At 38.3% G+C, this 26,363-nt stretch overlaps 1 protein-coding gene across 2 annotated transcripts in view; it reads right to left on the bottom strand.

Annotated features, from left to right (window-relative positions):
- Positions 1–496: 496 nt before the first annotated feature.
- st6galnac5a (ST6 (alpha-N-acetyl-neuraminyl-2,3-beta-galactosyl-1,3)-N-acetylgalactosaminide alpha-2,6-sialyltransferase 5a) overlaps positions 497–26,363 on the bottom strand; it is a 69,039-nt gene continuing 43,172 nt past the window's right edge. Inside the window, exons 3-6 of one of the 2 annotated variants that reach the window (XR_014870874.1) lie at positions 25,882–26,294; positions 13,488–13,595; positions 1,024–7,258; positions 497–991 (exon numbers count right to left, since the gene is read on the bottom strand). Coding sequence is in view for 1 of the 2 variants with exons in the window: in XM_085141453.1 (XP_084997579.1) it covers positions 7,009–7,258; positions 13,488–13,595; positions 25,882–26,294 (771 nt within the window). In the remaining variant the exon portion in view is untranslated. Of the gene's footprint in view, positions 7,259–13,487; positions 13,596–25,881; positions 26,295–26,363 lie in introns of both variants that reach the window. The other variant, XM_085141453.1, reaches the window with a different exon arrangement.

Raw genomic sequence — 26,363 nt, 5'->3', positions numbered from 1 at the left:
TGCTTGCCTGTCAGTGAGCCTTTGTGTTGTCAATCATTCCCAGGAATGATAATAGTAATTTTAGCAGTCACGGATTTTCACTCATCTGCAACAAAAACTGGCATAAATCATACTCCATGGTGCTCGCTTACTGTACTTTTGAATTTAAATGGCTTTCTTTAAGGGAGGAAACAAAATTCAGTGCAGAGATATTCTTACTATGGCTTACTTTTATAATTGCAGCCCTGTAATGAACACGAACAGCTTTCCAGCTTTTGATCCAGATTGTCATTTTAAATTCATATAAGTTAATTTTACCCCACGTAGAAACTCAGAAAAGTGAAAATTCATGAGGCCGGGGAATAGATGGGTCTCATTATGAATGCTAGGACTGAGATGTAAAGATTTTTGTAACCTTAGAGACCATTTTGGTAACCATTTCTAATAAGAGCTCTGCCTCAAAGGTCAAGACTGAACAAAATCCAACAACGTCCATAAAGGTCTCTCTCCTAAAATGTCACCTGTGGAAAGACTGTCGCAACAACCAATAGTTGTTTTGTTTTTTTTACCAAGTAGGCACCAACCACACACACCCAGTATGCCATCACAAGGAGGAAACGCATTTCGAACACAACCTTCCAGAGCTACACATCAAAATGACCAGAGACCGACCGACTGTGGGGCAGTAGCTTGAAAGCTGACCTTGCCATCACATTTTTAAAAACAAAATAAAAAATGTGATGGCAGTTTCATATAATTATACCTATAGACCATTTATAATAACACAAGGCTCATTAAAATGGTCCTTTAGAGCTACAATACCGCTCAGGAAAATTGTGTCATAGTTTCAGAGTAGCTACTAAACTACTCAATTAAATGGATTGATATTTATATATCACCTTTTTACTCAGTTGAGCATTTAAAGCACTTTCTACTGCAAGTCTCATTCACACGCATAGGTGTCAAGCATCGATCCACGACCTTCCAAGTGGCAGATGACTTGCTCTACCACCTGAGCCACATCCGCCCCTTGCTGTGTATCACTTAGGCCCATTGTAGAATAATTGCACAGGTTGTTTTCCAATCCTGATCAAAATTCTAAGGATATGTCCGCTTCATTTTTTTTACTGTCAGTTGCATCTTATTAGGGTTTTTTTTTCTTTTGTTTTTTTAAGAGCAAAAAGTTTTTTTGTGTTCATGTCACAATTGCTAAACTCTGCATTTCATAAAACCTACTTTATGCCATGACAAGGAAAACAAATCTAATCATTGCTTTTATTTGTGTACCAGAAAGTATTGAAAACATCATTCCCTGAACAGCTATTCTAATAATTCACATTAATCAAGTTGGTATGAAGCAGAAAAAGACTGTTTGCTCCAGTTTAAATACTATGCTTTTTTTCTTGTATTATGCTCTCGTAAATGACTAGATCTGAGTCTTTTAGAGTATTGGTCTAACAAATGAGGTATTTCAGGACATCACCTTGGGCTTTGAGATTTTTTTTCTCCGTTTTTGTCTGAGATTTATTAGAGTACTGTAACTCCAGGCCTTTAAATTTTCTACAGAGCGTTTAATTTAGTTTCCCACAGAAGCCTCGTGTTAAACAGTCTTAATTTGCAAAATCCTAAATAGTTTTCTCATCCCTGCTGTAATGTTACATTTTAATATGACTGTTGAAAGAATTTTGTTTACACCAAACACATAAAAACTAAACTAGTCAGAATAGATTGTATATGCAGGAATCCTTTCGTAGTACCATTTCATTCAACAACATCAGAACTGGGAAACAGTTCTACACTGGCTTGAGAACCCATTGTTACCGTAGCATAATAGGATTGCTGTACGTTAAAAGAAAAATTACAGAGCCAGCTGATGGAGGGGGATAAAATTCAGAGATTAAAGTCATTTATCATCCATGCATCCATGCATATGTGTGAGGTTGGCTCAACTCATTACCAGCAGACTCTGCTGCTTACTTATGCCTCAAGTAGATAACCTAACAAGGTTATAACCTATACTTCATTATTGGATTTATCAATAAATGCTAATAAACCATATTTACCTCCGCCAAGGAAGTAATTATTTTTATCAAAATGATTGATTGCATTGAAATCTTTACCAGAGGCGGGGGCTTGGTCCAACTTGAAGATGATTAGCTTTTGGAATTGATCCAAAGCTAGATTCAGATGCAGAACTTTTTAAACTGCTATAACAGCTATAACATACTATAGCTACACAAATATGCACAAATATCACATTTAATTTGGGAGATATCGTCTTGATGTTCGCAGTGAATTTCAAGACATATCTGGATGAGCAGATATCTTATGTATGATGTGGAGGGATTTGTAGCCCTATATATGTCTATGTAGTCCCTGCTCTTTTATCATGTGCATACAGACTCATTAGCTTCCTCACTAATGAACGTGCATGACATTCTGTAATAACTTTCTTGACTTTTTCCTCGCTAAGTTTTGGCTTTATTGTCTCAGTAGTTTTGAAGGTTTTTTTTTTTAAATATAAATTTACGACTTTAATCTCAGAAATTTCTCAAATTATTACCGCCCCATCCCAGAGCTCCGTAATTTTCTTTTTATTCTATAATAGCTCTAATACGCATTGTCATACATCAGTAGCCAACCAAACCAAAAAACTTCAATAGACCCAAATCCGTTATTTTTAATTTGTCCATTCATCCAGCCTTTTCTGTCGTGTATCTGGGTCGTGTTAATTAGGAATTGATAAATACTGCTGGGATGTACTGAAAAGGATTAGTGGCACATTTTAAGGCCATGACATCCCTGCTGGTTTTCTGTGATACGTTCACTTCAGTTTGAAGTTTCATTGTTGGAATTGTTGCAAATAAAAAAAATCCCGTTTTACATTGTCAGGTGCAGTCTTTATTGTTTTTATACTATAGTTTTTACTAAAACTATAGTCCTGCACAGTTTGTCTTAGAAAAACTGTTCAATCACTATGATGACCAGCTTGTTTGTCGTATTCAAAACATTTAAACCAATTAATCCATCTGTCTGAGGTTTTTAGTATAGACATACAGTAAGAGGAAAACAACAACTGAATTTATAAGTCAGGCTGTTTGTAGTTTAAAGGCAAATCAGGACAGATTTAGACTATTTAAGATGCCATTCACAATTTAAAGCTGCTTCTGTTGGTATTTGTGTGTATGTAATGTTTATACTCATGTATGAAAAATGTTCAAACTACAAGCCCTCATACATATTAGAACGACAATCTTAGTAATGACCTAACTTACTAGTTATAGGACTTCTACACAATGTTTTAAAATCCCCATTTCAGCATAAAAGACTAGTGGATTTAGTTGTTGTTAGGTGGTTGCTCCCTGCGACCCTAATGAGGATAAGCGGAAGAGGATGGCTGAAAAGGTGGATGGATGGATAGGCGGTTGCTAGGGGCTCTGTATGGTGTAGGAGGAGTTCATGGACAGAGATGGAGATTTGGTGTATTACAGTAAGACTCCTTAATACGATGTGATTTTCAAAATAGAACTTTTGAAGATCTTGATAGTGTTTACATGTGTGGGTGTCATTCTGTCTGTAAACACAACTACTGAATTGTGATGAAACTTTGTAAGCATTTACAGTACTGTCATGTTACGGATCACTTAAAATGTACGTTACATACATCAAGGTTTTTGAGGCCAGCTTAATGATTTACTGGTCAAAAATGAACAAAAATCCTTAAAAATTAGAAATCAAGTGTGGGGTGTATTTTCAGCAAACATAAAGTACCTTATAAAGATTTAAAATGTAATTGCTCAATTGACCTTTGATCTGTCCTTTAAGACTGATCTGAAGTTCAAAGTGATAATAATGCCGTACAGAGCTATTTAAACATATGTTTCTTACTGCCATTATTCGTAGTGACAACATACAGGCATATAGGGGAATGATATATGGGGATTCTAAATATCACATTGCAGTTTGCATGAAAATATCCAAATAATGTCCTATATAATGATGTCACATCTGCCTTTCTTTCAAGTTGACCCCATAATGTGTTATTTTTACTGCACTACAAACAATAAATTTTACGCCCACTCCATTTTAAAGTACATTTAAAAGGAACAAATAAAATAAAATAAATATATCCAGAATTTAATAGGATTCCTTTAAAAGTAGATCCTGCTGCCTTGGCAGAGGTTTGCACTCTCAGGGCGCTTCTTGTTCTATATGATATAAAAGATCTAAAAGCCTGCATATCCTATTTAGTGACAAAACAACTGTATAACATCTGACTTCAGATGAAGATTTTTAATTACAGTCCTGTTATGTTGATATTTCTGAGTATTAGAGAATGCAATGAGCTTTTAATCATCCCAATATGAATTAAGTAGATTTTATTGATCTGGTAAAAGCTCCACAGTCTAATAACTAAATTGTCCTTTTACTGCATATTTCAATTCCCTTTTCTTTGTCAGCTTGATTTGTATTCCTCATCTTCTATGAGATGGCAGTACAGTGCAATTTTCAAACACAAAAAAATGCTCCCACACTCCGTTATGAACGTGGTCAAGAATCTATTTGTAGCTCTGGGGAGTAATGAGAGAGCCTTGTAGCTAGTCCCGTGTTTCATTATTATTTCAGTATGACACAGCCTGATGTCACAACCAGACAGGAAGAACAAGATTGAAAAGTGAAAATGGCAGCTGCCGTCACTCAAGGGTGAAGGTGAATCACTGGCTCTCCCGCCTCCACACAGCCTACATACATCATCTTCCCCTCCTGGTCACTGCTGAACACAAGTACCAAAAATATTTTCCATTTTTTCCCCTTCATTTTCACCTCTGTCTTGCAGCACTTAGTTTACAACAAAGCTACCGATAAATGGTGCTTTACTGAGTTTTCAAACGATTAGTCAACTGGTCAACATAAAACTAACAACAGATTTTACAGACAACAAGATTGATACCATTCATGCTTATACAGGGGGAGTGAGGATACTGTTAAGACTTGCTTCTGTATGTTTCGTTTGACTACCACAAAACAAGTAGTAGCACAGATGGCTTTTATTATTATTATTTTATTTTTACATTTAACTTTCAGCTTGTGCTACGCTAACCGGCTACAGCCACGAGAGAGGTAACAGTCTTTTCATCTAACTCTCTGCAAGAAAGGGAATAATCAGATCTTCCAAAGCGTCAAACTATTTAAGTTATTTATGAAGCAAAGATATCAAAAATACCACTGGTGGAGATTTGCTTCTTTCTCAGGATTTTATCGCTGTTTGATAAAAATCTTCAGATTTTGGACAATCAGGAAATATCACGGTAGCCTGGGTAATTTAGATGAGCATTTTTCACTGTTTTCTTGCATTTTCTAAACCAAAGCGATCATCTATAATGCAAAGAGTGAGTATTTGCGAACCTACACAGCATGATTTGTTTAATTAGGCGAAAAAATAAAAATATTCAACGAATTACCATATTGCTAAAAGACACAAATAACACTGTCATTGATGGATGAGTGAACATCTCTCCAGAAAAGAAAAAAAACCCATCCAGATTCTCGCTGCAGTACAAAGTTAGAAGCACTCTCAGTCTGGCAGCACACCGCAGACCCTGCAGCAGCTGTTCATGATGTATGAGAAGCAGTTGTGTCTTTGTCTCCGCCGAGGAAATGTAATGTGAAACATGCCCTCATGGTGCGAGCACCCATGTATCTGACCCACAGCATCTCTGCTCTCATTACTCACATTACAGAGATGAGAGTAAAATCAATAGGGACTTAGCACCAGGATGTATCATTAAGATAACCCCACGTCTCATTGCTTTATCCTGATCGATGCCAGATTCTTATTCATGAATCAAGAATGGAGGGATGGAAAATCAAGAGCAGGAATCTACATGTACTATATATTGTATTAAACAATAGGAGAGTGTATATGTATGTAAATGAGAACAAGAGAGTGACACATTACATACTCACCAGTTTAATTTAAAAAAAAAAAAAAGTAAAAAGAAAACCCAGCATTCATTGAAACGGTGTAATTCTCCAAGCTTTCAGACCTGGCAGCAGATACACAGTCGGATGGATAGCTGCTGCTGCATCCCTGTCCTCGATCCTAATTTCCTACCTGTCTGGGTGCATTTACACCCAGCTGGTAGCTATATGATCTCACTATTAACTGGTGACAGGAGCCAACAAAGCCTTATGATACATACATCTGGGACCAGAGGAGGTGCACACACACACATACGCACAGGATAAAACCTACCAGTACACGCTTGTCATTCAGCCAGACTGTGCAACATCGGGACGTTTGAGTTAGGGTGAGCTCATAATGCACACATCTGAAAGGCAGCCTAAATGAAAGTCAGGGAAGTGATTTATAAAAACGCTTTGAAGGTGTCTGAGCCTTTGTTGTGTGACATGGGAGGTCTAACAAATCTCATTCAACTTGACCTCCCCGATCTTTGAAAAATGCAGAGGAATATCACACCTGAACAGTGACTGTTCGCACTTTCAAATAGCCAAATTTAACTCGAGCTACACCATTATTTGTATTCACCTTGCACTGCCTCCAGTAGCAAGATTTCAAAACATTCTAATGGTATTTTTCTTTCCACGAATCCTTCAGTGAATCCTGCACAGATCCACAATTCAACAGTGACTTTGTCGATAGACCAGACTCAAGTTTATATCCCCTGTGATCCCTCTAGTAAACATATGCATACACACACACACATATGCACGACGAGCTAGAGAGTCCACAGTAAGACATTGCATGCATGCATCATGAGCAGAGTGTGTAATGATGTTGCCTTCTTGTATTACCTCACTTTACAAGGCTTTCAGTGAGGGTTGTTCAAGTTTGAATTGGTTCACCACAGTAAACAAAACACTGCTGGAGCTGCATCTGTTTTCATCTGTAATGACTAATTTTCCTTCATGTTTTATTCGTTGTTTCAAGGGTGCCGCATCCCCTGAATGCAAATGTTTACAGTCCTTACACAAATTTCGAAAGCATTTTCTTTAACCCCACAAAAGTCACGTCTTCAGCGGAGCTGCAGTGACTGTCCCCTCAAGCGTCCGGTTGGCTGGGAGAGGCGGGGGGCTCCAGTCCGGCTGGTAGAAATGGATGTCAAATGTCCGTGCCCAGTTGGCGAAGACGCGCTTCTCTGTTATAAAGCGGTGGTGACTGCCCCGTCGCCCTCGCTCATGAGAAATGTACATAGCGCACTCATCTGGGCCACGTGGCTCATAGTAGTGATAGGGGACAGAGTGGTTCTGAGGCTCCCTGCAGTGATGGAGAGAGAGAGGGAGAGGGAAGAGACTGTTGACATTTAAAACCACTTTAATGAGTCACAGAGGTTCATGTGACACCAGAATGCATTTTTCATTTCAAGGTGAGGGAGAGAGACTGATCTGCATTCATTTGTTTGAGGTTTGCAGGGCCCACACAGCTAAATGTAACTAGTTTTTATGACTTTTTAAATGCCATCAGCTGCTGAAGAGTGAGCGGAAAAGCTAAGCAAAGAAAAAAAAGCTAAAAGCAGCAGCTCTGTTTGAACATGAATAATAAGTCTCTTGTGCTTGGTTTAAGTTCATGGCACTTCATATATCAACATTTCATTCAAATCCAACTGAGTTCAGTTTTATTTATCATTCAACAGACATTGCAGGGCACCTGGGATTACTTTGTAAAGTAAAGACATTGCAGTTGTATAGACAGAAACCCGGCAAGGATCCAGTTGGCGACAGTGGGGGAGCGAGCTCACATTTAATAGGCAGAACAAAGTGATGGGAGGGCAGCTGTTTCGCTCATCACTTGAGATTAGTGTAGAGAGAGAGAAAAGACGTACAAGGAGATTCACTACAATAAAAGTGCTTTAAAAGATTGAAGTGAAAAATATAGAAGCGTGACTAAAAAAAATACACTTTTTGCCACAATTTAGCAGAGATAAGTTATTTTCTCAGTTTTGAATTACAAGTGTAAATTTTGAGATAACAATCCAACATTTTGACTTGTGGATGGACGGGGTTGACTTCAGTGTACAGTGGCCCGGAGCAAAAATGCTGTAAAAGCACTCAAAACACTACAGAAGTTGAACAAAACACTGTCTAAATAAAAAAAGAACCCTACAGAAAACACAACAGCAGTGTTTCTGGGGACACAATAACATGACAGAACACCTAGTGAAGTGACAGAAACCAGAGCATGTGAAAGGCTGCGCTGAGACACAGTTAAAAGCAGCAGAGTATTTGTTGTAAATGTGTTTTATTTGCATGATTCTTATAATACTATAGATACATGTTAGCTTGTCACTTCTGCAACTGTTCCATCAAATCATCGTCTCCCCCAAAAACACTTCTGTTGTGTTTTGTGTGCTTTTGCAGCACTTTTGTATTTGCTGGTGTTTCCTTACATTGCAGGTTGTTTCACTGGTTGCAAAAAAGAAGTTTCATGGTACATAAGGCTGATCACAGCCTGCACAAAGTAACACCTACTGGCGCTGGCAATATAAATTATTACGTGACTTAGTAGGTAATTCTTTTCCCCACCTGCACTGTTACAAACAATCTTAGGTTTCTTCAACTTGCCAAAATCCCACACAGTCCTGGTTGTGGCCAAAATGATTCTACTATAGAACCAGGTAGAAATAAATGTTACAGTGTTAGAAAATTACAAGGTTACACCCTGACTGCTCACAACTGCTTCTGTTATCTGCTCAAAATCAAGCTTTGGCTGCTGAGTTAGGGTCAGTATGCATTGAGCTTTAACACCCGTTTGTGTGCTTATTCTTTCGTACAATAAAAAGGAAAACAATCTCAATATCTACATCCCTCAGAATTTGTAATTTGCTCTGCCCATTTTTTCCCCTCCACCCTTTACACAAACTTGAGCATAGAGTGTCTTTGATTTCTCAGACAGATTAACCACTTCCTTCTATTGATTTTTGTTTAAGCTGTCATAGCACGAGAAGGTCTGAAGGTCATAGGACCAGTCTGTCTCAAAGCTGGCAAAGAGAGGCAGACAAACATTCATGCTCATATTCACACCAATTTAGAAAGAATATAGAATTGCTAACTTAACTTGCGCATCTTTGGACTGTGGGAGGAGCTGGAGCATCTAGAAAGAGCATCTATGTCTTTCTTTTTTAAAAGTAGAAGTACACAACACCATACATGCCCAAAATATGTTGAAACTTGCATGTTCTGTTTCTTAGTAAACAGCATTACAGCCTTCTGGTTTGAGGCTTTGCACAACATTGTAGACACTGAATGCTCTGAAGTGTCGGATGTACTTGAGGTCAGGGCGAATTCTTTCTTTACCAGGCTAGTAAAATATTTCTTTATACACAAGGGCATTGTAAGCTTGAACAAAGAGTGAGCCAAGCAAACTGCTCCCACCAAGCTGACAACATATTATTGTGTTATAACAGTGTAGCAAATACTCTGCATTGTATTCTGTTTCTAAAATTGGAAAACCCAGCCTTAATGGTGTTAATGATTTTTCAGCTTAATTTTCCTTTGCAGATTAACTGCTCAGATTTTCATTTAAATTAAATTAGACGGTGAAGAAAGTAGACTTCCTGTTTGTGTATTTCAAACAATTTTCCTTTCTGAATTTCGCCCAGTGTTAAATCACTTCTTCACACGCATCTGTCATAATAGCTGAGATTCTGCTGAAATATTAATGAGGCATTTTAGCATTTTCACCTGCGCCAGTCATCACGTCCATAGAGCAATTTATCTTCATATATTAATCATTATGCCATTAGATTTTTTCCACATCTGCCCATTTTTCTATTCAGTGTGAGCTCAAATCAAATTTGAGTCTTGGACTTGTATGCATTTCTGGCCGTGATACATTTTATATGTGAGTTTGTAAGATATTGCAACTGCTGAGCAAATGATAGCGCTGGTTTACATCACTCGAAATGCTTTAATAGCATGAAAAGACAAGGGTGCTGGCTTTGTTAGTTCTATTTCAGTTAAAAAACTGCAACAGTAAAATGACATTTTTCAACTGTATTATATAATTTTTTTTGTAAGATCAGGAAAATAATTAGTTCCGAACCCCTTCTGTTTTTATAATCTCAGTGGCAGATGTATCCTTTTATTTTTTTGTTTCCAGTTGTCTTGCACAACACTGAAACTTGTGTAACAGAAGTTGTTCAGCGTTGTCATGAACAACATTGACATGAAAGCCTAACAGGGACGGTTTCATGTTGTTCCTCAGCTTCTCTGCACACGCTGGGAGTGCAATAAAAACTGTGAGTTCTAAAAACACATTAAAATGTGGGGAAATGTACTTCACCACTATGTTCAATCATCTATTTAAAAAAAAACACCAAACAAACAAAAAGAATTACTTTTAGAAATCTGGCCACTGTGTAAAAATCACAAGCCCCAAAATTGACTTACATTTTTTTAAAGAATCAATTTGTTTTTACAAAAACGTGTTCCTTTGGGAAAAAAGGAAAGGTGGGCATTTTAAAAGCAGTCCATAAACAGCATGTAGCAGCAATTTAACAAAGTAAAAAAAAATCCCCCTGCATCTTACGACTGAAAAAAGTTACATAACAGAAAAGGCAGCACTGAAGGAATAGTAAAGAATATTTAATTCATGCATTATTTATATTTGTTAGTTATTTATTAATGCTTTAGCGTTATATATTTATACACACACTTGAATGTCAATAAAGTGAATCTGACATGGCATTTGAGGTACACTTTTAAATTCTCAGTAGCATCGCATTCAGTAAAAATCGGCTGACTGCAGTCATGATGTAAACTAAGAGACACGCTAAATATTGGCTTAGGCCAGTGATTGCTCAAAGAAATGAAACCTCATCGTTATTGTCTATATTGAATTTGTGCTAAAACCCAAAATAAAATAAAAAATTCTTTAAGCAATCACAGCCAAGGACAAAGATATACAGAACATTTTACAGTTTGTTCTTTTTTATTGAGAAATCTAATAAGATTTGTTCCCTGTTCAATAAAATCCCCCAATTAAAGCACAGGCTGAGACCGATGAGACGTGAGCTGTAATTCAAACCATTAAACTCTGCTAACAAGGCTGGTTAATTTGGTTGCCAGAAGCAAGAGGGATTCACAAACTGCTGCATAACCCATAGTTCATTTCTCCTATAGAGGACCAGCATAAGGATGAGAGCGCTTCTCTAAAAGTTCCCTGCACTGTGAATCTACAGTATTGATGCATTGATACACTTTTTTTAACATCTAATTTGGCTTGCATCTGTTGCATTTGCTAGAATTTAATTGACTTCTTTCTATTAATGAATTAATTATTTACAACGAAAAAAAATCTCAAAGTTGGAATAATTTATATGCTTCTTTACTATTTTAATTGCATAATTAGCCCTTAATAGGCCAATTAACTTAATTAATTAAAAATGCAATTACACAAAGTTTAACCTTTTTACATCCTTTCATCTTATGAAAAGTCAACACATCATAGAACAATGCTGTAATGTTCCTTATCAACAATAACTAACAATGTTATTAAACACTGTTTAAAAGAGTCCCAGATTTTTTTTAATTGGAACTTTCAAGAAGAGCGATTTAAAAACGTAAAGCCTGAATCTGCTTCAGGCTAAAATTTTATTCTAAACTACTGCACTGAATCGAGATTGCTGTCTGACAGCAGAAACAGTCAGATGCTGCATTTTAGTGGCCCCGGCACTATCCGCCACTTTGCTAGGTTAACCTCTTTAGCTGCTTGTTAACACAAATATCTACAAAGCAAATCACATGGCAACAGTAAAGTATGCAGAAGAGCATCTCTGAATGCACCACACATCGAACCTTGAAGCCGATGGGCTACAGCAGCGAAAGCACACAGTGGGTGCCAATCCTGCCTGCTGATAAGAATAACCCGAGGCTACAGCTCATATGAGCTCACCAAAACTGAATGACAGAAGACTGAAAAAATGTTGCCTCGATTTCTTGATTTTTGGATGGTAGGGTCAAATTTGGCATAAACAACATGAAAGAACAGACACATCCTGCCTTGTACTCTCAGCGATGGTAGTGGTGAGGTGGTGTAATGTTATAGCGGATCTTTTCTCTCCATAGTTTGTGCCTCTTGGTACCTAGTGAGCATTGTTTAAATGGCACAGGCTACGTGAGTATTGTTGGGAGAGTCATCCCGTTATGACCATGGTGTTACCATGGCTGCTTCCAGCAGGATATTTGAGTTTGAGCTGAAATCAACTCAGACTGGTTTCTTTAAAATGGCAGTGAGTTCACTGCAATCAAATGGCATCTATAGTCACTAAATCTCATTCCAATAGAGCACCTGTGGGATGTAGTGGATGTGGGAGATTCTCATCATGGATATACGGCTGACAAATCTGCTGATGCTGTGTGATGCTGTCATGTCAATATCTCAGAGGAACCGTGTTGAGTCTATGCCCAAAGAAAAAAGCCAGTTCTGAAGAAAGAAAAGAGGTTTAACACGGTACTAACAAGTGTTTTGTCAGTATATACTGAAAGTACACGGTCCTCATAAGATGGCAATATATAGTTCTGCTTGTCAACAAAATGACTTCTTATCATCTAATCAGCATTATAGTACATGCATTAACCTGACCTAACAAAAAGCATCTCTCAAACAGAAATCACTCTGGTAAAATATGCCTGCCTTCAGGCTACACATGAGGCATTATCCCTCATACACGCATGTTCCAGTTCATGGCTGGGTGCTCTTATATTTGCATTTGCATACTGAATAATACAAAACATGTGGAGGACAAAAACATTCGGATTTTAAATGCAATAAAGCAATGCAGCTTTTCAGTTGTCTGTATTCAGAGTTCACGACCAATGTGTGCTTTCCCAGCCTCGGGACCAGATAATCCATTGTGTGTCGGTCAATTGTTGGATATTTTTATTGATGCCACACTGCAGCGAATGAAAAAGTAAAAAGCTTGTTGTGGGGATATTGAATGGTGCAGAAAGCAAACCAAATGTACCAGCACAAAAAGGTAAACAAAGCCAGAAAAAGCAAAGGGAGGCATGACTCAAGCTTTAATGCAGTAGCAGGGAATTTGACCAGGCACTCTGTATTAGTGAAAATCCTTTCACTGTCGTTTTTTCCCCCCCCATCTGAAATTGTACATTGTATTTGGATGATCAGTATAAATCTAACACCTCTGTTAACAGGTGCTGGCTCTATAATAATGTTTCTGAAACAGAAGAAAACCCAGGACTCTGCCTTTTCTTTCAACATTATGAATACTTGTCAGTTTACTGAATTATTATGTACTAATACACAAGCAATTTAAGTATTCCAAAACCCTCTCCAGCCACACTGAAATTTCATTTTCAGCTGTCTTGATATATTTAGTTTTAATCTTTCTTATCAGGCGGCTGTGCTGCTATGAATTCATATTTGAAGTTATTGCATTTATGGCTCTCCTTTAAAAAAAATCTCAAGGATGGTGCTTGCTGGTGGAGCTGGCGATGATCTTTGACTTTCAGCTCCACTGTCTCACCTGCAGAAGTCAGGCGCCACCATGCCATAGACGTTGATCCTATCGCACAGCTCCAGGGCGATGGTCATAGTGAACCAGCCGGTGCTCAGCCAGGTCTTCGATATTTTCCTGCAGAGGAAAGAAGGAGGATGTAGGGGGTGAAAGAAGATAGTTAGATGGATTTAGTGCGTGGGAGACCACAAGGATGAAAACTGAAAAACTGGGATAGATCATTAGAAAATCTCACATTGGCGTATTAGGGCAGAATAAAGATCTGTCTAAATCCTGAGGTCGATATTCCTGGCTGCAAGATCATTCAAGTTCCCCCACAGCTTCATTAAAATACAAATCCATCTTATGCATCGACTGGTACAAATGAACCCTGTCAAATAATCAAATCCTTAATCAGAAAAGAGCCTTGCTCTGCATGAAGTGTCGATAGTTGCATGACATACCTTCAGCATGCAGAACGATCTGCCTGCCTTCAGGAAGAAAAGAGCTGACCGCTAATCAGACTTGATGTTATGAAAAAAAAAAACCCAAAATGAAATATTAACATTGTACTTAAAAAAATCTAAATGTGCTCCAACATATACTCCATCATAGGACTGAAAAAAAAATGCTGCCTTACTATCATACTTTTTAAAAGAATTCCTTGTTGGTTTTGTGTAGATTTGATGGTCTCCAGTGTACTGAAACTCGCAACACTTCTAGAGGTCGCTGAAAACCTTTAAGTTACACCTGACGATGAAATGAAAATAAGCTTAATAATTTTGGTTCAATTTTCAAATAAAGTTTACAACATCGCTGCACTGACATGTTTATAGAGCAGTGCTTTTCATTTAGATTCTAGTATAAAAGCACTGCAGATCTTTTGAAATGACCTTTGGATGCTGATTAAATAAATTCATTCAAACAAAAATATCCCAACAGAGCATGAAGCCCAGCTACTTTGGTGATCCTTTGACCTTTGCCCTTGTACACTGCAACTATGAAAAATATTCAAAAGTAACAAAATTCCCATCGACCTCAGCTGTACTCAGCTGAACAAACCTCATTTAGGAAAAACAAACACAACATTTGTTTGCTGCTGTGTGGCATGAATTTACCTTCTTGCAAATTTGTCTTGGCTCTTTTTATTTTTGATTAATAATGAAACTAAAAATCTGTTTAGCTGCAGTATGAAGCATGTGTTTTTCAGCTTCTGAAGGATTTCAACACAGGAAAAGGCCTGAGAATGACCCTGCTAACATAAAGGCAAAGTACCAAAGCGGTCTTGGGAGGAAAACTGTACCCAAGTTTCATTGTGACCAAGTGCTTCCTCACAGCAGATTGCTGGATTGTTGCGGTTCTCTTTCTATTATTGTAGAGTCTCTCTGGCTTACAGCATAAAAGTTAGCGACTGTTGTTCTATACTGTTGGTAAATAAAACTACTTGATGCTCCCTATGGCAGGACTGCACTGCTGCGTGTGTTTAGCAGCCTGTGTGAGACCTGCTGAATGAGAACATGCTGTAAAGCACTTTGTTGAACCTACAGAAGGTGGGAAGGTGCTGTATAAATGCAGACCATTTAACTGCTAAACATCAACATGAGAATGCCAATATTTAGTTTAAAACCTAGCTTTGCCTACAGTCTCACAGCGTTACCAGCATGGTCTCATTCTCACAGTATAGTAGCAACAAAACCTCACAATGATACCGATCTCCAGCTCGCTGGCCTGCAACCACAGCTGTAATCCCTTCCAACTAAAATTCATGCAGATGAGTTGAGCTGCGGTGGTCCGAAAACATTTTGCAAAAATCAGAATTCATCAAATCATCTTATGAAAATTTATTAGAAAATGCATCATAGCTCCCTCGTACACACCGTGAAGTGATTCAAATATGAGCTGATGTAGCAGGTTTGTGCTACAAACTACAGCACAATTGAATCCTTAAGCTGAATGAGACTCAAATGTGGTTCTCATCGAGCTTCCCCTGCTGAACAGCTGAACTATCCTGATGGGAACTGTTATTGGTAACCAGTGGATGCATTAATCTCTCAGTGTTTGATGCACTTTTAGATGGCTTTTGGTAAATAAACACTGCAACTTTTACTGAAGCTTTATGAGAAAAAAATAAATGGAGCACAGTAAATGAGGCAAAATGTGGTCTAACTAATGCATTAAATGCTTTTCCTCTTTCATAATTCAAAGTCCAACACATCTACAAAGGGCAGGCATAAGAGGAAACTATAAAGACACGCAACCTCTAATGTATGCATAATTTTGGCAGATGAAACAAAGCTAAGAAAACCTTATGTTGAAAATGAGTCAGCTGAGGATACACCGACTTTGTCTGATGTTCTTAGACAATTTGTTTCGCATAATGTCACCATTAATTTTAGATTTCAAAACAAGATTAGCCTGCATATTGCATTTATACAATGCTCTGGTGATAAAAACAGCAATTCCAGCTCTGGTGGAGTCACGTGTACTAAATGCAAGTAGGGAGATGATGGGAAAAAAAGTGAATTGTTTTGACAGTAAATGCTAATGTCAACATATTGCTGACCGCAGGTGTGGTTTTTGCTATGATAACCAACTTGGTTTAGCCTGCTAATAATTTAGTAATTAACACCAATTAAAAAGTAAAGCCACAGACGGATTAGGGAACATGCCAACAAGGCTGGCCTTTACCCGCCATGACATCATTCCAAGGAGATGCAGAACGCAAAAGTACAAAGCAATGCAAGGAAACTAATCCATAAGATTACATAAAAAATATGTAAAACAAAGAAAGTTTGTTTCCAGTCAGTATAACTGAAGTCCTACTCAGAGATGATGGGTTCCCAGGCTTTCTGCTTCAGTTTTTGTGCGTGCTTATATAAAAGAGGCAGTCTCGTCAGGCGACTCTTCTTCTGCACAAAATGGGCCAACTAAGTGCCACCTACTCCAGTTTGAGACACTGCAATATAAAGAATATAAAAATATGACAATATGACAACCATTTGCACTCACATTCACTCGCGCATTCACACCTATGGGCAATTTTGGATTAATCAATTAAACTATCCTCCACCATGAATATATTTACTTACTTATATTTAATATATTTATTTATATATTTATATTTACACGTCAACTGCATCACCAACTCAATGCAGGCAAATACCCAGTCAAAGAAAGGAATCCATCTCCCACTCACTGCCTGCAGTCAGGAAAAGAATGAGTGAAAATGTGGCATTTACAGACAATATTAAAGTGAAGCTCTGAACATAACCTGTTCCGGAGCCATTATGTGTTCAGCATAAGTTACCATAGTGATCCAGCCAGGTAAAAAGGGATGCACCATTGTGACACTGAAAACTCTGGCCCATTATTCTCTCTTTATAGAACACCCCTCAGGCAGAGTCACAAAACCTAAAAAAACAGAAGCAAAATGACACAAAACATCTGCAAACATAGTAAAAGCTCTAGAAGATGCATGACGATAAAACAACTTTGCAACTTTGCTGTATGGTTTGTGGTCATTTACAGTATGTGTCTCTTTTAAGTTTTTGATGTCTTACTCCACTGTAGGAGATTTGTTTTTTTTTTACTTGTGTAGCCACAGGGCTCTGTTTCTCATCTTGGCTCAGATTTTGTCCTAGTGACAGTTTGAATACAGAGTTTCTACCATTTCATCACTTCTGAAAACTTTCCCTCAACATCACATGCATCAACTTCTTTGCAGTGCTTCAAAAAAAATCCCAATCATCAAAGTGACAATGACCGTGAATGTCAACCACATCTGGTGCGATTTAGTTATGCACACATTGCGATCATTATACTGAACCAACGGGATGCTACACGGTAAAGGTGTCAAAAAAATTTCTGCGCTCGTTCCTTTGATTCTTTTCCAAGCACAGTTCATTATAGTTTTAAAATGATGCGGCGGAGGAAAAGTGAGCAGGTTCATATTCAAACTCTCACTTTGACAGCATGTGTTCCTTATCTCCCGACCGGCCTCATCACCCTGCTGCTTCTCAAAGCTTGTTACTCCTTCTTGTCTGTTCCCACACATATGCATCAGCATCCGCAGCATCCGAGGCTTTAACTTAGCAAGACAGAGAAACAAAGCTTAGGCCCTGATAAGAAAAGTCTTGACAAGAACAACCAGGCAGGCATCTCGAAACTCTGCTCGCCTGCTGTTGATGAGGTGACACATTTGGAGTGGAGGGTTTACCTGGCTGTTTGAAAAGGTGTTCAGACCTTAACAGTGCAGGGAGTTGGGGTGGGGTGGGGTGGGCTTGTGGGGTATATGTCAAGCAGAAATCCTGAAAGAAAGCTCTGTTTAACACCTAAACGTTGAGCATTTCTCTTTCTTAGGAAGGTGGCAGAGAAATGTCTTCCTGGGAAGGCAATAAGGGAGCAAGGAAATGTTACCAGTGTTTAAAGTGTATGAGAAGGCATTATAGACAGCACCCTAGAGCGTACCTAAAAAGTTAAACTCTGCTGTTTTGTCATGGCAAGGCTTTAAGTCTAGGCTTTGATGCATTTTAGACAAGCTGTGGTCCAGTGTCGGTCAGACTTTGATGTAAAAAGAAACATCTCGGAGAGCTAAGGAGCAGACTGCTGTGAAATTTAAGGGAACTCTCGCTGAGGTCCGCACTGAAATAATTAATAAATCATGCAGAGATCTTCACTGGTTTTCTAATTTTCATGAAAGATTCTGAAAGACAAAATCAACAAGAATGAGTGCTTAAAAGAAGGGATCCACTTCAAAATATTGTTTCAGGAACACAACAAAGAGTTGAAGGTGTTTATTTGGCTTGATGTCAATCTGTTTGAGCACCTATGAGACAACAGTCATCACTTCATTTCAGTTTTATTCATCTAGTACCAGCTAACCAGTTATTTGAATGTGACATATTATAAGTGAGGTTTCTTACTGTTAAAAGGGGAGTTTTTCCTTCCCGCTATTGCCAAGTGCTTACTCAAAGGGGGTCGCTTGATTAATGGGGTATTCTCTGTGTTATTGTAGGGCCTTTATCTTACAATATAAAGCGACTTGAGGCGGTTGTTGTTGTGATTTGGTGCCATATAAATAACATTGAATTGAGGCAGGCTCAGGGACAGCAGTCATCTTCTTGGACTAGGTGTGAAGTGAGAGGCAGGAAAACAAAGAAGCTTACTTTTTCACAAAGAGACGGGTAGATTTGGATTGTTGTTTTTCCCTTAACAAATAAAAATCATTCTAAAAACTACTTGTAAAATATTTTTCTTAGCTCTGTACAGACATTAAGATTTCTCCAACGTCTGAAATATTTTGCCTTGCTACTTTTATCCTCCACAGTGGGAACTTTTGAAGATGCTTATTCGGTTAAATAAAAATAGCGGAGGACAAACATGCACTACAGCTACAGTAAATAGAGACTATAAACCCAGTCTTCGTTTGCTCTCTTCCTCCAAACCAAGCAAAAACAACCTCTTCAGGTACAGCCGCTCCTTATTTCTCTGTGGTCCAATAAAGCTTTGTGTTTGCTGGAAAAACGCACCACAAAATGGATGTTGATTTAAAATGTGGTTGAACAATCCAGACCCACCAAATCAATCGGCCCACACTGGCCACAGTGTTATGAACAGTGACAACACCCTTTTGTGTGACTTGCTGCTTTATTAGAGTCTGTCCATGCAGCAAACAACACTGTCGACCCAAAGTGATGCTATCGCAGAAGCAGCACAGGCTTCTCATTTTCTTTTAATTAAGACAGGACCCAGTTTGTCTGGAACATGCTGATTTGTTTTGATATGCAAACATGGCCACCGGGCTTTAATATAACAACAGCCCTGTCTCTCAAACACACACACACACACACACACACAGGCATACATACACACAAGCTCTTCTTTTGCAAATTAGAAAACTTTGAGAGTTCAAAGCACAGCATTTTGACACCAACCAATCTGTGGTGGATGTGTGGAGGTCTTAGTCAGAAGGCATGCAGCTAATCTCACTTAAGAAGTCTTCCTCATTTCCTTGTTTATGAACATGCTGATGAATAATGTGGTGTGAAATGTCAAGCTCTTAGCTTCAATGACTGTCTCTTAAAAGGACTTGAGGCAAGTGGGACGACACATTTATCCCTGTGAAGGAGAGCAGTGCTGCTTCTCATGTTTACATGGTTTGGGATTGTAAATCCAGAAAAGCTACACATTTAGCTATAAGTTTAATTGCACGTTGAGCTTTCTTTTTTGAGTCTTAAAATCACATTTCTATATTTCAACATAAGATTTTGCTTACCATTGCATTTCATTACTAATAAGAGAAATGACTGTTAAATCTCTTTGGGGTGGATAGAGTTGGGTTTATTAGTTATATTTGTGCAATTGTGGTCAGAAGTTTATGATCATGAATGTCATGGTAGTTTGGGTTTTTTAATGATTTCCTAGATTTTTATAGATGCTTGAAACTTTGTTACACACTAACATTAAGTTTCTGGAATGGTCGTCCCAAAGCCTCGACCTCAACCTTTTTAAAAATGTGGGGACTGCACTTAAAAGCCAGGTTGGTGCCAGGAAATGGAGGAAATTTGAATGAACTTCACCGATTATGCCAAACAGAGCTGGTCAAATATCCAGCCAAAACTATGTTAGCAACTTGCACCTTGCAAAGATGCTTTTTGTAGCCACCAAGAAGCTTTTAAGGGACATTTAACCAAATATTAGTGTGAGTATATGGATATATTTGAGCTGTACTTTTGAGTCTGTGTGGATCAGAAAAGATCCTAAATAAATTCAAACTTGTGCATCCAATTTGTATTTTTTAAAGCCAATACAGATGGTTGCTGTTTATTTTTCCACCCTGGGAAAAGAAAAGTTAAAAAAATAATAATTAAAAGCCCCAAATGACCACAATGATGAGTGTGTGCAAATCACTGACTGCTACTATACATATATAGCAGCTATACTGTCTTTGAGCCTATTATTGTTATTACTGTGTGAAGGTCACATACAGGTATGATTTGCTGTTGTAAGTTCAAGCTGAAACATCTGTGAAGCATCATTATTTCATAACACCTATAAAGAAAAAGTATAAAAATCTGTGAGTTCATTTTGTGTGTGCACACAGTTATTTATACCTGACACTTTCATCCTGAGTGATTGCAGTGTTTAGGGTTGATTACTAATTTAAACGCCTTCACTTTTTCTAGTCGCCTCTGTATCTACTTGACTTCCACATCACGTTCTGTCTGATCACAGTTTCTCTTGTATTTCGCTCTTTTTTTATATCTATGGAAATGGCAGTAATAATGTAGCCTGAATATGTTTTGTTTGCAGTCTCCTTCCACATATAATCTTTTCCTACTACTGTACATTCCCCTCATTATATGTCTTTTCTAATGTTCATTCTCTACAAGCAGCAAACCTGAATCCTCGCTTCAGTTTGGTGTTGGACTATAAATTGACTTTAAGTTCAGACTTTAGACTGCACTCTTCAATTCTGTGTGGGTCTAAGCTTTATTAGATAAATGTTGACATTTTAACTGAAATTTAAGAAGATCAGCAAAAATATTTCCTTCAGCTGGTGAGTGAGCCCAGGGAAGCACTTTTGCTACAACACAGAGCAGAAGGAGAACAAGTCTCAACAAGTCTTTAAACAATGAAAACCTATGTAGAAATAGTGGAAATCTCCACACCGCATGCATTGATATGAGGCACATCACTTTTCTTCCATCAGTTTGTGTTGTTTGTGTGACCAATTACACCTTTATCTTGGTCATAATAGCTTAAGGAGTCCTGTGACATTTCATGAGTCACAGCAAAGGTTTTGCCCACCCTCAACCTGAGCAAAAGTCTTATCATCCAAAATAAGTGGAAACGTGTGGGTGTCTGCATGGCCTTTAAAGGTTACTTGGTTTATAAATGTGTCCCATTCTTTTCATTTAGCAGGTAGCTTTTTCACTTCTGGGCCTGTTGAATATTCTCAAATTTTAGATCAAAAGATCACAGGTTCTTCCTTTTGGGCTCTTATTTATAAAAAGGCATACGAATCTCAGTTTAAGCACGCTCTAAAAATATGTATGAATGTAAGTTCAACTTAGAAGATCTGTACTGTTACCTTAAATATCAGTTGCACTTGGTGATATGGGCTGTCACTGTTGCTCTTTCTTGCTCATTCAAAATGTCAATATCACTATTCTTGTCCAGTGATCTGTCAGTGCTCTGAGCCAATCAGCCTCAAGCCCGTGATCTTTACAGATCTGTCAATCTGCCTTTCAACACCCAACTTCTTGGTAGATCAAATGGTGGCAATGAAGGACAACACATCTTTGGTTGGCAAACAAGGATAAAGACTTAACTTAGGATTATATCGTCGCTGTAGCAAATAGCCTTGTTGATTTCTATAGGCTTTATCTGGCAGAGAACCCTATGCGGTAACTGTGAAAGACATCAAAATTGTCCTCCCCAAACCTCTCTGTGGTTGTAGAACTATATGGAGTTCTCTCAGCCAGTCAGCAAAAATCAGGTGATGTGACAGGTAGTGACATAAATGCATCTTAACAATCTGAAGTTGCCTGGAGCATTTCAAACTTCAGTGTTCTTCTGGAATTTGGGAAATTCTGTTTTTCACCCCATCTACTCTTACATCACTGACCATAACATCGAAAGTAACAGTAGTAAATTAATGAAAGTCACAGCCTTTGTGGCTGCACAGTTGTTCTACTTTTTTGACATATGATGTTTTTGTAGTATTTCTAGAAATTAGTGAAACTTTATGCCATGAAAAGTGGTGGGACCATATCGTCACCTAAAACTGGCAAGTCGATTTTCAGACATACATCAGGTGCATTTAATAAGCCCCACTTAGAGGTATTTCTGATTTTCCTCAGTTTTATGACCTTATAACAGTTTTTATTAGACTTAAATTGCATATATTGGTATTAATTTTACTGTGAGTCTTATTACTGCTAATTGATTTAGTAATTTGAAATCTGTGACTTACTTAGTTTTGATTTAATTACTTGTTATATTTAAAATTTATATCTATAATTTATTTTATTTATTTTAGAAGATCCTCACTATTACTGTTAAAATGCACTCTTTTCTTTTGCAGCTGCCTGCTCTGCTCTTTTATGGAAAGACGGAGACTGTTGTTGCGTCAACCCGTCAAATACCATGCTTTAGGATAGCACAACCTATACTTAGGTGTATACACACGCTCAATCAAGTCTATGAAATTTCACCAAGTGACATGAAGTTGCCTAGACGACTGGACAGGACTGTACTTTTATATTTGTGTTACATTTGTGAGCATTGTCAGTCAATAAAAATGTTCCTTTGAGTTTATAAGTTTTTCTTACATCTTTAACATATACACTTTGTAGAAAATATTTTACTTTAAATAACTGAGGAACTATTGAGGGTAACTTCCATGACCTTGACCAATAATGTCTCCCAATAACACTCTAGGATTCAACTTTTTTTATTTCAAAGTATGTAACATTATGTAGAAGTGTGTAGAATTGTGTAGCTACACAATGTTAGGTCATTTCCACGGGAATAACACTGTGGACAGATCTGCAGGCTTCATCTGCCAATCACTGGCAGATTTCTTGCAGCAGACCCTTTTATTTTGTTTTGGGAACCAGCGTAATGTTGCAGTAGAAGAAGGGGAATTGGCCAGAAGGACAGAACTACAAAGGTCACCACAGACCGTGTTTACAACCCAAACTGAAACACCTCTACATAACCTGCAGAAAACATATTACAAGTCAAAACGTTGCTTTAAGATAAGCTCAAAGTTAAGTTTTGCTTCTGCCTACTGTAAATCCTGCTTAAGATCAAAACTGATCAAAATCAGCTGTTCTTCACAGCTATGTAATTTGTCCACTGCTCCAGCTGTCTCCTTGCTCTCTGATGCACAGCTGCCCTGCTGTGGCTTTTCTCTTTTCCTATTTTTGACCAATGTTCATAAGCCATCAAAGCGCGCTTCAATACGACTGCCAAGGTTTGATGTAAGATGCACTGTTAAAGGGATTCAACCTAGATCTTTTTGATAGGTGACCTATCTCAAATCATCATATTTTACACTGCAGCTAGCTCCAGCAGAAACCACAGTTGGACTGTTAACAATTACAACAAAGCATCATGGGAACAGAAAACACAGACAAGGGAGAAAAAAGTTATTTCAAAAGCTAATTTGACTCTAATCACCAGTTAAGGCTCATTCTAGGAATTTACCAGAAAGGATGCAGAGGGACACCTGCTTCCCTTCTCTCTTCTGTATGTGTTATTAAAAACTGCAGGATGTGGCATCATCGTAAACCATATTAGTTCTCTTTACTGAAAAGGCATAACCCATAATTACAATTAAGCTTGCAGGGTTGCCGATTGCACGGTTGATTACCCAGAAACTCTGCTTTTAATGCTGCGTCCACAGGCTCCCAGTTCTTAAATAACACGGAATTCATTTTCCAAATTAGATAAAATATTGCTTCATAAAGGTACGGGACATTTTGCATGCACAGAGCTTCTGTTAAATTTTTATCTCAAGCATTACAAAGATATACACTAATATATTAAGGCTTTATTTCTCTCTGCTTCCACGCTCCATGGAGCAGAAAGGACCTTGAATAATTCTCACTGATGTTAATTGCCTGGTTCTAGAAAGGATGAGAAACTGTAAATACGAACAATAACAGAGAAAGCCTGCTCACTGTAAACATTTACCATGATTGTAGGCACAGATTCTGAAGGATTGATGTCTGAGCCATTCACCAAATCCTCTGCTCGGCGATTTCCCCCACGGCATCTATCTTAAGCTGAAGTCAGATTCAATCTCCGATGACACCCCAAACAAAGGCTCAGACAAAGTGACGGAGACACAAACAGTGTTTGTATGGGTGGGTTTTCATTAAGAGTTAATGGCCACGGGGCTGAGAACTCATCTCCGACTCATTAAAACGGAGTCCTTTAACACTGTTCATTTTGCAACTGAAACTCGGGGTAATTTTTAGGAGGCCATTAGGACACCACACAAAAGAAAGTGAAAGCTTGTTTTGTCACTTTCATTCCTTTCTTTACTACTTTAAAGTAGATCCCTCTGAGACGCATTCAAGTAGTTTTGTAAATAAATTACAATATCTGAGACTTCTTTATGCGAGAAACTTGCACGTTTGTTTCCATGACATCCAGGTTTACTTGCTAAAGTCTGTTTTTCAAACACAACATGGATTATGAATGCAGAGGCATGCTTCGTAACCACCTACTCTTGTCCATTTAGTTTAAGGGTTTCCTGCAAGCATGGTACGTACTGTATTACTAAATGCATAGCCATGGTTTGACAGACAAATACACTTTTACAACACAAAAGAAGCTGACTTTCATACGGTGCTGGAATAAAAGAGACTATTTGGGAGAAGGCATATGGTATAGTTACTATAGACTATGTGCTCTGAATTGGATCAGACCAGATTTATGGTCCCACTTTTGTTTCTCAGCCTACACAAAAATACGGATTATGGAAGTTCAACCAAGACGTGTTTATAGTCCTCAAACAGCATTGTCTGTGACTCAAATGTTATGTGTAGGTTGAAATCTGATTGGATAAAATGTTTGCTTGAACAGAAAACGGAAAAATCAGAGACGGGTTCACAATAAAGATGAAGGAGCTCAAAAGACAACAAAGATCAAAGAAAGATGGCTGAGAAGAACAAACGATGGCTGCAGAGGACAGTTTTAAGCATTTGGTTTCACTCCATTACAAGATGTTCTTTGCACTGTGAGTTTTGTCTTTTACATAAGCCCAACTAAAGGACCAACAACAGCACAGACAAACAAGAGAAGCCAAAGTTAACATATCTTTGGTCCCGCATGCATTCTTGCAATGCAAAAACTTCACATAACAAAAATGCAACACTATTCCAGCATCATTATCAGTAACATGAGCTCATTGTAAAGCATTCGCCGTCGGTAAGTCGTGCACCAAAATCATCAATTTACTAATCTTTGTGCAATATGCGTTGGAAAAGTTTGGACAAATTCACAAGAGAAATATGGCTGAATTTTCGGCTGATGTAATAGCTGAAGAAGCTGTGAAACTTGTAGCTTGAAAAGTATTGACTGTGCTGCCCTGAAGGTCAGATGAATCACACAAGTGAATGAAATTGGTAGTGACTGAAAATCTTTCCTTGCTTTCGATACAGTATGTGGGAGGGACCACAGCCTAGTGGCATATGGTTGATTTCCACAGGGATAGTGACATGTGAACGTTTGACAATCAGATAGTAACGCATTTGTACAAACTATAAAAATCAACCTGTTAAGTTTGTTTAAAGGCAGAATGATTAAAACTTTATAAAACTGATTAAATATTAATTAAATTATAGCTTTAGCTGAACTATTATTAGACTCCTGATGATGATGGATTCGGATGCAGTGACGCCCTCACCTGTCCTTGCCGGTCTCCTTCTTGAAGAGTTCATCAAACTGCAGCATCTTCTGCCAGGAGATCATGTAGACTTTGAGCTTGGGGAGCACCTCTTTCATGAGCCTCAGGTTGTTGTACACAAGGCCCTTCCCATCATGCCTCATGTAGTTGCTGGGGCCCCAGAAGATAAATACTGTGTCCTGGCTGGCGTTGAGCAGTTCGTTGCGACTCCGCAAGACCCGCTGCATGCTGGAGTGTGCAATGACACGCAGGGAGGTGCGGCGACCGACGTCACGGGCGTAACCTCTGGCGGTGGGAGCGTCGTTCATGCGGATCACGCACTCGGCCCGGTCGATCTCTTCACCTCGACCGCCTCCAATGAGGTGACCTGAACTAGTCACCAGGGTGCAGGTGTGGCAGTGCATCCTGAGAGGCTGAGTGACAGAAGAGGGCAAAGAAGAAGAAGAAAACAAAAAACAGGAAGTAAGCAAACATGAACTTTC

This window comes from Neolamprologus multifasciatus, chromosome 18, assembly GCF_963576455.1.
Source record: "Neolamprologus multifasciatus chromosome 18, fNeoMul1.2, whole genome shotgun sequence".
NCBI classification, from domain to species: domain Eukaryota; kingdom Metazoa; phylum Chordata; class Actinopteri; order Cichliformes; family Cichlidae; genus Neolamprologus; species Neolamprologus multifasciatus.
The sequence above is the reverse complement of the archived record's forward strand: the minus strand, read 5'-3'. Positions and strand labels throughout refer to the sequence as shown.